The sequence below is a fragment of the Ascaphus truei genome, chromosome 14, assembly GCF_040206685.1.
Source record: "Ascaphus truei isolate aAscTru1 chromosome 14, aAscTru1.hap1, whole genome shotgun sequence".
Lineage (NCBI taxonomy): Eukaryota > Metazoa > Chordata > Amphibia > Anura > Ascaphidae > Ascaphus > Ascaphus truei.
In genome coordinates this window covers 43,446,849-43,462,078 of record NC_134496.1, presented here as the reverse complement: position 1 = coordinate 43,462,078, position 15,230 = coordinate 43,446,849, and the positions used below count along the sequence as shown (strand labels likewise).

Genomic DNA, 15,230 nt, shown 5'->3' with positions numbered 1-15,230 from the left:
CCCCCCTGTGAGATATAGTGGATCAATGACATCATAATGCACATAGCCTGGTGGCAGATATGGAGCGTCAGATATAAAGTTATACAGTATAAAGTTTAGACAGCAAGCAGACAAAGAGAGTGTCAGTTGAGGAGAAAGCAAGAAAGCTGGAGAGGCAGAAAGAATTGATGAGATCATAAGGTATTAAAGAGATGCGGGAGAAACGGGAGAGAGGAGGGAGGAGAGAACCTGGAAAAAGGAATTTAAAAAAAAGTCAAACCCATCATTATTTTGCGGAGGGCAGGCGCACAAAGCGCGTATGGGCTGAGCCCGTGCTTGTTGAATTCCATTAACAGGAAACAAACGAAGGTGATACACACACGGAGAATTAAAAGCACTTTTATTTAAAACAATAAAAATGCACACAATTCTACAAGGCGACAGAATACACATGAAAAAAAACCAATACTTGCATTTTGCTATAGTTTCTCACTTTGTTCATGATACATAGGGGGGGGGAGAAACTAATTCTTCATACCTGTAAAACACGTGTTCTGAAAACAAACACAGAAATGTATTTATTGCACAACCTTTTGAAAGGTGAAAAATCCAACGTAAAACATGAACATTTTTTTTTTGTGTGGCTACTGTTCACTTCTATTTAACTAAGCTCTGTGAAGCACTTGTAACACTTGCAAGTCTCTATGCTAGGCCAGACCAAGAAAACAACCACCTCAACCTTTCTAAACCTGAATTAAAAGCAATAAGGCACCTAGAATAATCCACTGCAACAACTCATGAGTGACCATGAACATGGCTACTTCTGAAAAAGAAGTAAAACCATGTCATATTTGCTTATGGGGGTGGATGAAAAATAAAGTTGCCGATGAGACGGGGGGGGGGGGGGGGGTGTTGGATAGATGGCACAGGTCATGTAAAAATTCCCAGCCATAGCGAATTCTTAGATGTACACATAACCATTTGTTAATTACATGATCATTACTCTATACAAATTACTTTTAAAATGGAGCCCTAATAAAACAAATTAGTGTTTTGCATAACAACTGTGATCTATGTCCCTTTTATTTCAATTGTAACTTATGACTTGTGTTTAGTGTATCAAGGTATTGGAAGGCTGTGCTTATGGTCATTTAAATATTTTACGTTGTCTACTGTTATAGATCCTATATAAAGAATAAGTTATGGTAAAAAAAATGGCCCTTTGGTGTGATACGCTGAACCATTAGGGTTTCTTCACTTCAACCCTATGGCTAAAAACCACGTAACTTTTATTTGTGGAACATATGTATATATTGAATAGCAGCAAAATGGCTGTGTGCGTATAAGATACTATGGCTGCCAAAGGGACGTGCTATGCATTGGCTCCTTCTGGCAGAGGAATAAACCGTTTCACTTTTGGTGAAGCCTGGAATACATTCCAAATAAAAGCATTGCACTCAAGGGGTTATATGGGTACAAGTTCATCCTAACACATCACTGCTACCGATTAACCTTTCACCAAGGCCTAATGTAAGCACTCTTGGCAAACAACGAATACAATGGTAAAAACGTGAGTGAAACATTTGGGTCAATTGTATACTTTGCTCCAGCTTTGCTAAAATAACTGCCCCGCTCTCCACCCCCCTCCCCCCACAAAAATCCTATTTTGATGGGTGAGGGGGAGCAGCTACAAAGCTTGAACAATATTGAACACAATTGTAACTCAATTTGGGATATCTTCATGTACAGGCGGTCCTCGGTTATCCAACAGAACCCTTTCTGGAAGTAGCGTTGGATAGTGAACCCGCTGTAAAGTGAGTCCCATGTTATCAGTGGCAGTGAGCGTTGGATAATGTATTCCGGCGTCGAAAAACGGCCCTTAGGGTTGCGTTGGATATGCCATTCGTTGTAAAGTGAAAATTGGATAGCGAGGACTACCTGTAATTATGTTTGGCCTATATGCCAACGAATCATGTATGTTCTGTTCGCAATCCAGGAGGAGCATGAAAGGGAAACAAAACACAATCTAAGTGTAGACAATAAAGCAATTGTGAATTCACTCTGTAATATATCTTGGCTCCTATGCATAGGGTTTGAGCAGGGGGTCTTAATTCAATTCATTTTATTATTGTCACATTTATATATCACCGTTTTTTAATCATTTGATTATTAAGTTTATTCACTGCACATTTTAGTGATTATTATTAGTGTTAGCGCCGTTTCTTTTCACTTTAACACAGAACGAATCATTTATGGCAGGGGTGGCCAATTCCAGTCATCAAGGGCCAGGTCAGGTTTTCAGGATATCCCTTGGGATATTAGTCAACGACTGAGCCACTGATTGAGCCCACCTGTGCTGAAGCAGGGATATCCTGAAAACCTGACCTGTTGGTGGCCCTTGAGGACTGGAGTTGGCCATCCTTTGTGTAAGGGATTTCCTTATGTGCACATCAAAAGCTCTTAGTCAGTACAGCTGCTGTAAAAAAATAAATTGTGGTTCTGAATAGCTGGTCACAGATGTCCTCAACAGAGTCTCTGAAGAAAGACACTGGTTATCGGTCAGCGGCAGCAACATTTGGTGGTCCTCAGGGTCAATAGGAAGAGTTAGCGGTAAGGACAACTCAGATGGTTTCAGATCAAGGTTGTCTTGCAGTTGACTTTTCTGTGTAGACTCTTGGCCATTAAAAGGGTTATCAATTGCTTCAATTTCTGCGGTTCCCTCTCTTCCTACAAAAAAAAATATAAAAAAAAATGATATCTATATATCTATATCTATATATACACACACACACAGAAACCAACAGTAGCGCTAGTAAGTGATATAAGTGAAATGTGCAAAATATTGTGAATAGACTGACTATACAGTAGTGTTAAATAAAATTATAATATACTAATGTGAGTGATAGATACTACACTTGTAATTGATATAATCAGTGACAGTTGTGTATATATATATATATATATATATAAATAAAATTGTATAAAACAGGGCCATCAACAGGATAGGTGTTAAGGATATCCTTGCTTAAGCACAGGTGGCTTAATCAGTACTAAAGCAGGGATATCTTTAAAACCTGACCTGGTGGCCCCTGAGGACTGGAGTTGGCCACCCCTGGTATAAAACATCACTGCTCTCTATACACTAAATAGGTTTGTGTCCTGAGCATACATCATACAGACAGTGTTCAACAGAGAAAGAGTCACAGAACCAATAAAATATAGTCTGGTATATTAATTTATGTAGCTACTAAGATTTTATTAAGTACTAGCTGAGAGCCCCGGCGTTGCCCGGGATGTTTGTGGTGTGGGGGTGGCATTTGGGTGGGGAGTGGTCCACGCGGCCCATGGCGGTGTGCGGTGGTACTGCTGCTGTGGCTGTACTGATGGTGATTGTATCGGTGTGCTGATTTGGGAGGGTTTGTTGCTGATGTGGGGGTGCGGATGGGGAGGTGCGAAGGTGCCAATGTGTGGGTGCTGATGGTGTTGATGGGGGCTGGGAATGGTGGGGAGCCGAGAATGCCAGTGTGCTGGGGGGGGGGGGGGGGCATTGGATACCGGTGTGCTGATGTGGTGGTGCTGGGGATAGTGTATGTGTGTGTATACGTGTGTGTGTATATATACACACGTGTGTGTATACATGTGTGTATACATGTTTGTTTGTATACATTGTGTATGTGTACGTGTGTGTGTGTGTATACGTGTGTGTGTATACACGTGTGTGTGTGTATACACGTGTGTGTGTGTATACACGTGTGTGTGTGTGTGTGTGTGTGGATTATATCTGGGGTTTTTTTTTTATTTGCATAACATGATAATAGGTTAAACCAATTAGTCCATGCAGTTTATACCAGATGAAAGATTAAGTATGCTCACCAATGTGCACTTTTGACTTGTGTTTCTTCAAATTTTTTACATCTGTGTAGGAATTTCCACATAATTCACAGACAAATGGCCTTTCTCCTGAAACCATAACAAAACAAAACGAGTGAAGTCAATATTAGTTTAGAAATATTCTAGTGTTTTTCAACCAGAGTTCCCAGGAACCCTTGGGTTCCCCGGGTATCTCTAAAGGGGTCTCTACAATTTTCAGTTAATTAGAAAATTGTACCAAATACAGAAGAATTTACAATGCATCTGATCTCAGATACGCTATTAGAGAGGGTTGGGGTTCCTTACAATGCATCTGATCTCAGATACGCTATTAGAGAGGGTTGGGGTTCCTTACAATGCATCTGATCTCAGATACGCTATTAGAGAGGGTTGGGGTTCCTTACAATGTATCTGATCTCAGGCGCGCTATTAGAGAGGGCTGGGGTTCCTTACGATACATCTGATCTGAGATGCGTTATTAGAGAGGGCTAGGGTTTCTCAAAGTTTCACGTAGGGTTCCTTAACCAAAAAAAAAGGTTGGAAACCACTGAAATATTCTGTCACTTTTCAAATATAGTTCAATAATAATGAAGAAACCCCGCTGCAGCTTAATGTATCTGGATATGTTGATAGGGTGAGGTGCTGTAGGTGGTTAAATAGGTAGAACAGCAAAGCAGCATTTAGGGTAGTGAGTGCTTTAGTTGGGTTCTTGCTTCTTTGCTGTTCTAACTTTTCAAATATATTAGGAATGTAAATCCTTCAAATTCTTGATGTATTGCAGAAAGTACAGAATGTTATGCCTGCTTACATAAATCTGCAATATTGCTTTGGGATGCTAATTAAGGACTAAAAACTAGATTAAATAAATGAATTCCTTTCTATCAAGATAATCCCTCACCGTATAATAACACGATGCATTGCAAGTCAATCTTGCAGTGAAGGAGTAACCTCATTGGAAAAGCAAAAAAGAAAGAATTGTACGGTAATCATTTATTAATCCACTTAGTCCCACAGTTTTGTCTAAGCACGGTTTTGAAATGAAGTGGGTAAAAACAGGTTCAGAATAAAAATTGACCTTTTTTGTACACTGACCTGTGTGAGACCGGAAGTGTTTGTTAAGTTCTCCGGAAGAAATGAAACTCTTGCCACAAACGCCACAAATGTATGGTTTCTCGCCTACATACAGTATAACACATTAGAGCTGTAATACAATGCACGTGCAAGCTTATCTCCTTATCCACAATCATCTCACTGGGAATTAATGTAAGGCTTATTATGAAACAAAAGGCTGCACAAAATACTCAAAAATGGTTCACCACTCATGATTTACTAATAAAATAGAGGTCTAAATTAACCTTTATATCATAAGGTCTACTCAAAGTGAATTCTATGCCGGCTGCAATATATATATTTGTTTTAACTCAAACTAGACCTGTAGCATACTATGCAGATGTCACATAGCATGTCCTGATATGCACATTATCCCAAAACACCTGGGATGATGACAAAAGCTAAAATAAAACATCTTTATATAATGTATACATCTTTGCTACTGATTAAACTAACACTAACTAAAATAAACTATAATTATACATTTTCGCTGTTTTGTACAGCAAATTCCCCACTTGTGATCACATTTGCATGTCTCAGACAGGTCTGCAAACCTTCCCCATTATCTCTTCCCTGACAATGCTTCCAATGCAGCAAGAGATTCTGGGTAATGACATGCAAATGAGCACTCGCAGTGTGTCACAGTTTTGTCTGTCTCTATATGTATACACACACACACCCCCCCCCCTCATCAGTGAGACTTCTTGTGGTTTCTTTTTTTGTGCTATATATAGTCTGTAAGGATCCCTAGAGATCTAATAATTTAATATACCGGCACAGCACAAGAGAAAATCACAAAAAGTGGGTTATTGGGTCCAAAATGCACACATATGCCTGACGTTTTGGTCCCCAGGGGGACCTTCTTCCTCTCCCCTGAAAGTCCCCCTGGGGACCGAAACATCGGGCATATGTGTGCATTTTTGACCCAATAAATCACTTTTTGTGATGATCTCTTGTGCTGTGCCGGTATATTGGATCTCTAGGGATCCTCACAGACTGTAGGTAGCTATTTACCGTTTACCACACCTGTTTTTTTTTTTCCAGTATGTGCTGTCTCTCTTACTGGTACTATACCTTACCTGTATGCTTTCGGGCATGAGTTATTAGTGAACTTGAGACAGCAAATGCCTTCCCACAGGTATCACAAACATAGGGTTTCTCTCCTGTATGCCGACGGACATGGTACGTCAGCGTGCTGGCCTGAGCAAATCGTTGCCCACACCTATCACAGACATATGGCTTTTCTCCGCTGTGTTTTCTGGTAGGAAAGCAAGTAAAACCAAACATATTCATTCACATACAATTCATTCGCACAGCGCTTTTCTCCCAAAGGGACTCTTAGCGCTTCACAAGTACAGTAAAATAAAGCTATAAAAGAAACCAAACAAGATAAAAATATACGATAAACAATACAGAAAGGAAAGAGAAGTATTAAATGTGGGACAGGTTGTGGATTTATTAACAAAGGAAACCCACAAGGTGACTAACTTTCGCAAACCTTTTGGGGACACCTTACTGACCTTGCATGAATCTTCAGGTTGCTGGATGTTGCAAACTTGATATTGCACACGTCGCATGAATACGGCTTCTCCTCGCCGTGATGCATACGGCTATGGAAAACTAACTGGCATTTCTGGGCAAAGCCTTTTTCACACATCTTGCACTGATATGGCTTCTCACCTGAGGAGTAAAATAACAGCACTTTTCAATTGACAGGAAAGAAGGACCTACAATTTAATATGTGTTACAATATAATACCTGGAGTATACTTGTCACCGTTTTCCATGGGTTATATGCTGGAATATTTTTAACTATACACCGTTTCGGAATTGGTTGCGTTTCACACGTTTTATACACCATCATTGCATGATGTTGGTCCATTAAAATGTATCACAACCTGCATCAAATCTACAACAATAATAATACAGACACACTAAGGGAACGATTGGATCGTATTTGGATGAAATTCACTATTGAAGTCAATGGGAAATGGTGGCTGAAAATATATCGGCCATTTTGATGGATATAGAATAAATCTCTAAAGCAGGGGTTCAACTCCAGTCCTCAAGACCACCAACAGTTAAGATTTTAAGGATATCCCAGCTTCAGCACAGATGTCTAAGTCTCTGCTTCAGCACAGGCAGCTCAATCAGTCCCTGCTTCAACCCAGGTGGCTCATTCAGTCCCTGCTTTAACCCAATTAGCTCATTCAGTCCCTGCTTCAGCCCAAGTGGCTCAGTCTTTGACTGAGCCTCTGATTGAGTCCCCTGTGCTGAAGCTGGGATATCCTGCAAACCTGACCTGTTGGGGGGGCTTGATGACTGGAGTTGAGCACCCCTGCTCTAAAGCCCTTATTCAATATGGTGTGAAGCTACCGAGAAGAGATCAGCTCCATTCAAATGAACAGGACTACAATCTTACCCAGTACAGGTAAGATCGCTTCATAGCGTATTGAATAAGGGCTTAAAGAGCTGTTAGAAACAGTAAAGAAGGCAAAGACCCAAATCAAGGTGTAATCAACCAAGTTATAGCTCACATTTAACAGACCACACACAGCCATAAAGACATGATTCCCAAGACTGTTGCAATAGACATAGATATATAATGTCCCTTACCTGTATGGGTTCTTACATGTGTTTTCAGTTGGTTACACTGAGTAAAGGCTTTTCCACATAGATGACACACATACGGTTTTACCCCTTTGTGGATCCTCATGTGCCGCCTGAGACTGCTGGCTTCTGAGAATACCTTGCCACAGGTGTTGCACACGGGCTTATTCTTGGAGTATTTTTGATCATCCAGTTCTTTCTCGGAGCTCTCCATCTTACACATATTAGTTACACTCACAATATTAGACATGCAGTGTTCTTTCAGAGCACAGTTCTGCTGGGATTTTGCCTGCTTCTGCTTCACATTTGCAGTTTGTACAATAATGTCTTCCGTTAGGAACGTTTCACAGTCTAGCGCAGATGTAAACTGCAACACACAGCTATCGTTATCTAGAGCGGCCTGCTCTGTTAAACACGTCGCCAGTTTATTTGCATCCAAGGTGAGATCAGATGAGTTTATTGGAACAGATTTCTGATACGGCAGAGCATTTTTCTGAGCTTTATGATGAGAACGCATTACTTTCTTCCATCTTTTGCTTCTAGGGGTCTTTTTTACTGAGATCTTTTTCTTTGCTTCTACCTGTGCGCACACAGCTTCTGTTTTTTCCAGGTTACTTTCGTCTGCTGGACTGAGGAGAGAATACGGTTCAGGTGGGTCCAGGGAAGTCTCTGTCTGAGGCATCTCTGTAACACAAGGTTTGGCCAGGACCACAACGGATTCCATTGTTACTTTGCATTTTGAGACGACTTCCTCTAGTTTGAGATGCTCTGCAGCCAGCTGGATTTCTTCGATATTGCAACTGCATGGAAATAACACAAAAATAAAAAAATAGTATTAAAAAAAAAAAAACAAACAAAAAGAAAACAACACAAGACATTAGTATTGGATTGATGTTAATTAAGGCTTCTTTTTTTTTAACACGTATACAATACATGGGGATGCTGTAATATACAAATATACGTTGTCACAACCAAAATGTAAAACTTATATGGAGCCATTTGATAGCCAAAGGAGAATCGATACTTTTATGGTATGATCAAACATGTCTTGAAATAAATGACAGACGTTTAGTTATTCTCAGACTTGTCTAAATAGACATTTGATACAAGTCTTGAAAAAGAAAATATACACTATTTAAAAAAAGAATATTTAACACCATATACGCTATATATTTTTTCCCCAGCAGCTCCTAAACAATTGTGCCAAATACAAAACCTCTAATCCAAATCTTAACAGGTTCTACAATGTCGACATAAACCGAGTAATTGTCTTAAAACATTTTATTTCACATTCAACCACTAATTAAATTTAGCCCCCGACTATCTAAACCAGGGGTAGCAAACTCCAGTCCTCAAGGAGTACCAACCGGTCAGGTTTTCAGGATATCCCTGCTTCAGCACAGGTGGCTCAATCAATCCTTGCTTCAGCACAGGTGGCTCAATCAGAGGCTCAGTTAGACGGAGCCTCTGATTGAGCCACCTGTGCTGAAGATGGGATAGCCTGAAAACCTGACCTGTTGGTGGCCCTTGAGGACTGGCCACCCCTGATCTAAACTAACAGATATTTCATCTGACATACTCTGATCGCACGATTCAAAAAGATTAGACAAAAAAGCCAGGGCGACTAAATATCTAGAGAAATGGAAAACATACTTACATTTATTTGGAAGAGAAGAAATAACTGAACCTACCAAACTTACTACTATTCACCAACATTTCATTCAAATCTTTTTTTAATCAAAAGATACGTTTCTGTAATTGCTTTAACCATCAATGTCACTGGTTCATAACTGATCTTTTTCTAAGCTTCAGTCCTCTGACTACACAGTGATACCCTAATGTTCTTCTAATGTTACACTCCACAGTAAAACAGATACAAAATATGTACTTCACCTATCAAAATTTAGATCTCCACTGTAAATAAAGTCCAGAAGTGTTTGGCATCCAATGGGCGACACTTGATTCTGATCCAGAAGAACAATGCTATCCAGTGTGTCCTTGAAAAACGCTCTGAAATATTCACTGAAGGAAGCCAGCACATTTCTGTGAGCCTTGAACTGGAACTCGCCAATAAAAATGGTGCAGTCGCACAGGAAGCCAGCCTCTCGCTGTTTGTTTAGCTTGTCTAAGAGCTGTTTACAGTGATTTGAATACGGCATGATGGCAGGAAGTGTAATCCCACACCTAGTATAACAAAACAAAAAAATAGACACGCCTAGTTAAAAAAAAAAGACAGAAAATTACAATGTAATGTATAACAAGATACAGAATAATGACATGTCAACAACGTTCTGAAAGTAGCTGTCTGGAGAAATATCTTTTTCACATAAGTGACATTACAGTGGACTTGTGCTAAATAAAGATAATTTAAACAGGATCTACATTTCAGTCACTTAAGAAAGGCCCATGCTGGGACCGAAACGTGGATCCTATTTAATTAAATATTCTTTAATTAGCATAAGTCAACTGGAGTGCCACTTATCTTTTTCACTCAAAGTAGGTGTGCCACCTCCTTGATCTTGTGTGATAAATGATGTCAGGTATGCGGTCCTGCCTTTGTGAATATTCAGCAGGGCATGTACCAGGGCTCTGGGAATAAGGGAACATGTTTTCACTCTAATGGGAGGCACACGCTTCATAGGTTGTGCCTGTCCTTCACTAGGACCAATATGAGGAAGAGCCATCTGCAGATTGCTGGCCCAGCAGCTTGCAGTTCCCAGGCACAATGGCCAATATTTAGCTGAAGGTAAGAGATGCAAGGCTGTATTTCCTACGCACCTGGATGACTTAGATGTGTCTCTACATCATGAGGGGGAGGCTCTATGACCATATTCAGTCATCTACATCACCAAGGGAGCTGGACAGTTACCTGTCCTTTCCTGTCCAGTCTCCAAAAGGGATACTTTGGTGTTCTATGGAATTATTAAAGCCACTTTTTTTGTTAAACGTCATTCTTGCCGGTGCCTGTATTTGAGATATGACTCATTAATGTGACCCAATGAAACAAGGGTCTCACATGAAAGAAGAGCTTTTCTAGCATCCAGGAATCATTTGGTAATGACCACTCCAAGTCTAGCTTTACTCATAAAGCACTGGTAGAAGCTACTGTTATACAGCGGCTAATATAGAGATGCTGGATTTTAATTCTTTCAATCAGGGTCTTCATTTTATACAAGTGATTTAAACTCCACAGTGAAAAGAAGTTGAAGTCCCTCCTGAACTCGTACACGAATTACATGAGATCAAAACATACTTACAGAAAAAGGAATAGCTAAAACTACAGAGCCCTGCACCTGGACCAGTTCTGCAGCAATTTTAACACCCGAGTGCCCAGAAGAGGAGCGATGAAGAAAACTATAGTGCACACGTTTGTATTATATACACAGAGGTACCTATAGGGCACACACTTGGATTATATATACACAGAGGTACCTATATGATACACACTTGGATTATATATACACAGAGGTACCTATATGACACACACTTAGATTATATATACACAGAGGTACCTATAGGGCACACGTTTGGATTATATATAGAGGTACCTTTAGTGCACATGCTGAGAGAGACACAGTGAGAGTGAGTTTTTACTTAGCATGTTTCTCTGGTACCTAGGGGGTTAAAATCCGACTGACCCAGCAGCACCTGGGCGGACAGAGACCCTCCCCTGGACTGGGGCAGCAAGGCGGGTGACTGGGGCTGGAGGCCCGTGCGGCTGCACGCGCGCACACACCCCACGCCCAGAGACCCCACACTGACCTGCAGCTCCCCACCGCTTCATCCAGCCATGTTATCCGTGACGTCAGACGCACGGCACGCTCCTACGGGGGGGATGACGTCACTGGACGGATTTAACCCTTCACATCCTGCAGCGGAGGAGGCAGTGTGTGACTTTGAGAGGGCATCGGGAGCTTTCCCAAAGGTGTGCAAGGCACAGACTCCCCTCCCCCCCCCTACCTTCCGAACAGCACATCTCAATCATCACGGACATGTTGTAAAATTACAAACCTACCCGATTGAAGTGAAAATGTTCATGAGATTTGAACAACCTGCCTCCTCCCCTCCACCACACACACAAATAAAGAAATAAAATTAAGTGTTTCCGCCCGGTTTCGAACCGGGGACCTTTCGCGTGTTAGGCGAACGTGATAACCACTACACTACGGAAACTGTTATGTGGCCCGCAGTACTCTATCTATTATACGGAATACATGAATGAGGTGTAGGGCTTTTTATGATCCACCTTCTCATTGGAAAAAAAAAATTCATTTCTTGGGGGGTGGATTTATTGTACCTTTTTTATTAAACCTGAAAACCTGATGACTGATGAAATGATAATTGTAGGAGAGATTCCATGATTACCACGATAGACCTCATATAGAAACCGTGCTCTCACATGTGACTGCGAGTAAATATGTCTTATTTATTATGTGCATGTCCAAGCCAGACTTTGGTTGCTTACCACATACTTATTGAACAGTTTCCTCATACGTGCCCTGAGGAATTAGAAACCATAGTGCACTTACTATATGTCAAATATGTTTTCACAGGTGTGCTGCCCATTAAGGACTTTAGCTGCTAGACACTCTTCAACCCCATTCTCTAACGCAGCCAGATCCCAAAAGATGTAGGCGTAGAAGGGCCATAAGCTTATTGCAAAGTAATTTACGAAACATGTAAAGATTTGAAAATGATAATATTTCAACATGTTGCAAGCATTTATAAGTGTGTACCCTACACAGTGGGTCCTCAGTTATCCGACGGAATGCGTCCCGCAAACCGCCGTCGGTTAACGGACCGTCGGAAAGTGGGTCAAATGTTAATCGGCGGTGGTGACCGTCGGATACGTGAACTCTGTGTCGGACAATGCATCCGGGGACTACATTGTGCGGCGTCGGATAACGCGTTTGTCAGTACGCGGAACGTCGGATAACGAGGACTGCCTGTATATGTACATTACCTTAACTTACAAGTGAGTTTCAGTGTGACAAATTGCACTTGAGTCATACTAGTTGCTCCAAGTGCCAAGCCAAGCTTTTTTTAATTTGTTTTTCATTTTTTACATAGGATTGACGCAGGGGGTCTACGTCGCTGAACCCCATTCATTTCAGCTCGGGGGATCCCCTGCTTCCGGTGATACTTACCTCTGTAGTAGCAGCCAGTAGCTGCTCTGCTCGGCTAGCAGAGATCAGGTACTGGCCGCTTTTCAAAGCTTCCGTGCCCTGCGGGCCAATAGGAAGCCATGATGTCATCAGGTTCGGCTTCCTATTGGTCCAAGTGATGCGGGAGCTTTAAAGTCTTGCTAGCTCAGCCAGAACGGCTACCGGCACCTACTACAGAGTATCTTCAGGAGCAGGGTGTCCTCGGAACTGAAATTAATGGGGTTCAACTTCAGAGACCCCCTCCTTCAATCCTGTGTAAAAAAAAATATACAATTAAATGTATAAAAAAAATAGACGTTTGGACTGCTCCTTTAAGTAATTAAATCCAAGGATCACAGTAGGGTCCTTTGCGGGTTGCATTAGGCCAGTGGGTTGCCAGTTGAGTGGTTTATGGCATTATGTAACATTACATATTCCTCGTGTATGCAGTGGAAATGGTGGATAATTAATTCTCATAAATTAGCAGCTCTGTTGTGTGTATACAGTTAATTTATAGATGTGGCATAGGCTTTCATCAAAACGCACACAAATAGTGAGTTGTTCCCTCTTTCTCGTCTTCCTTTCTCTACTTTCAATTCTGATTCCATAATTGTTATTCTAGAGGCAGCCATATTTTAGCAATACAGTAATACCACCTTTTGTAAAAGTTGCATTTTTTTTCAATTCTATACACATTTCATGTGTTTTTTCACAGTCGGTAACGGTTTTATTTAATAATTAGAGTGTAAGAAATAGTATTGTTGGGGTAAGTAAAATAGAAGAAAATAAAGAATTCACAACACATTACAAGCAGTTTGTACTAACCAATCTTGTCTCTGATTTCCCACAGGAGACATATAAACATGACTGTAATAAAATAAGGGTCATACCAGGAGAGCTTTTTGTGACACATGCCATTATTACCTCAGAGTTTGCTCAATGTAATGCCAACCATCAGGCACAGACATTACTTACAGTAGCTTCAGATGTGGCTCAATAAATTGGAGCAGCTGTAGGGGCTGCCATCAATTTTAAGAAGTCACCAGTTTTTCGGCAGCCAACATGGGTGAACTCCAACCTGCTGTGGTTTTAGACAATGGCTCGGGCCTGATTAAAATAGGAATGTCAGGAGACAAAGAGCCACGCTTTATCTACACCAACGTAATCGGTCGAGCGAAAGCCAAGTCTGTCATGCTTGGTGCGGGCCAAAAAGATTTCTATATTGGAGATGAAGCACAGGCAAAGAGGGGTGTCCTCTCAATCAAGTATCCCGTGGAACATGGTGTGGTCACATCGTGGGATGACATGGAGCTGATATGGAAGAATGTGTATGACAATGACTTAAAGATGCAGGCATCTGAAAGACCCGCACTTCTTACTGAGGCTCCTCTCAATCCGCTTACTAACAGAGAAAAGATGGCACAGATACTTTTCGAGAATTTCAAAGTTCCCGCGATATATATTGCGATTCAAGCTGTGCTGGCTCTATATTCCTCTGGTAGAACAACAGGTTGTGTGGTGGACAGTGGGGATGGTGTAACTCACACTGTCCCCATCTTCGAGGGATACTGCCTTCCCCATGCTGTGCTCAGGCTTGACCTGGCAGGAAGGGACTTAACCGATTACCTTATGCGGATTTTGAATGAAAGCGGAATTTCTTTGGTTAGTACAGCAGAAAGAGAAATTGTCAGAGATATTAAAGAGAAAATCTGCTATGTGGCGGTAGATATAGAAGCAGAGATGGCCAAAAAGCCAGCCGATGTGGAGAAAGAGTACAAACTTCCCGATGGAAGAGTTGTTAAGGTTCATAACCAGAGGTTTAGGTGCCCAGAAACTCTCTTTGCACCCGCCAACATTGGCATGGAAGCGCCAGGCATCGACAAGCTATGCTTCAATACCATCATGAAGTGTGACATTGATCTTAGAACCTCCTTTTATTCCAACGTGATAATGTCAGGTGGATCCAGCATGTTTGCGGGAATTGAAGAGCGTATGACCAAGGAAATGATCAAAATGGTTCCCCCCGACACTCCTGTGAAAGTATATGCTCCACCTGAGAGGAAGTTGTCTGTATGGATGGGAGGCTCCATACTTTCTTCTCTTTCTGCCTTTCAGCAAATGTGGGTCACAACAGAAGAGTTTAATGAAGTAGGAGGTAATATTGTCCACAGAAAGTGTTTCTAAGGATGGTTTTGAACTGCTCTATTGAGTCCTGTGGAAATAAACGATGCTCTGCCAAAATCTACATTGTGCTGTTTATGCTGCAAATGTTATTTTTATTGAGCTGAAACCTCTTGAGACTTGACAATAGTGCTTTTAGTAAACTACTTATGAATGCCTAGATATTTCTATAAATGTATAAAACCTGGTGAATGAGCTTTCCCCCCCAAAATAAAAAGCAATGGAAGGGGAAAACACAGCAATTAATTAAACGATTACCAGAGATCTATTGCTAAAATGATATGCAATTTACATGAGTAAGTCATAGCATGCAAAACTTGCATGTAAGGATTCATTA

General features: G+C 41.2%; 2 protein-coding genes and 1 non-coding gene across 8 annotated transcripts; 1 reads left to right on the top strand and 2 right to left on the bottom strand.

Moving 5' to 3' along the window:
- Positions 1–362: 362 nt before the first annotated feature.
- MYNN (myoneurin) lies at positions 363–11,445 on the bottom strand. 3 transcript variants are annotated; one of them, XM_075570638.1, is made up of 8 exons: positions 11,331–11,445; positions 9,462–9,752; positions 7,575–8,368; positions 6,480–6,639; positions 6,039–6,217; positions 4,942–5,025; positions 3,853–3,939; positions 363–2,706 (listed from the first exon to the last, which is right to left on the bottom strand). In XM_075570638.1, exons 2-8 carry the CDS (start codon positions 9,725–9,727, stop codon positions 2,444–2,446), a joined length of 1,833 nt encoding a protein of 610 aa, XP_075426753.1. In that variant the 5' UTR covers positions 9,728–9,752; positions 11,331–11,445; the 3' UTR covers positions 363–2,443. The 3 variants fall into 3 exon arrangements, with proteins under 3 accessions (XP_075426753.1, XP_075426755.1, XP_075426754.1); XM_075570640.1 differs by lacking the exon at positions 11,331–11,445 and adding an exon at positions 11,183–11,319; XM_075570639.1 differs by lacking the exon at positions 11,331–11,445 and adding an exon at positions 11,117–11,312.
- Positions 11,446–11,668: 223 nt separating this feature from the next.
- TRNAV-AAC (transfer RNA valine (anticodon AAC)) lies at positions 11,669–11,741 on the bottom strand. Its single transcript has one exon. It is a non-coding gene; the product is annotated as a tRNA-Val (tRNA).
- Positions 11,742–13,642: 1,901 nt separating this feature from the next.
- On the top strand, positions 13,643–15,012 carry ACTRT3 (actin related protein T3). 4 transcript variants are annotated; one of them, XM_075569428.1, is made up of 2 exons: positions 13,643–13,900; positions 14,024–15,012. In XM_075569428.1, the coding sequence occupies exons 1-2, from the start codon at positions 13,775–13,777 to the stop codon at positions 14,894–14,896; spliced, it is 999 nt and encodes a 332-aa protein (XP_075425543.1). In that variant the 5' UTR covers positions 13,643–13,774; the 3' UTR covers positions 14,897–15,012. The 4 variants fall into 4 exon arrangements, with proteins under 4 accessions (XP_075425543.1, XP_075425542.1, XP_075425544.1 ...); XM_075569427.1 differs by having other exon boundaries at positions 13,643–14,038; positions 14,138–15,012; XM_075569429.1 differs by having other exon boundaries at positions 13,643–14,378; positions 14,544–15,012.
- Positions 15,013–15,230: the final 218 nt, after the last annotated feature.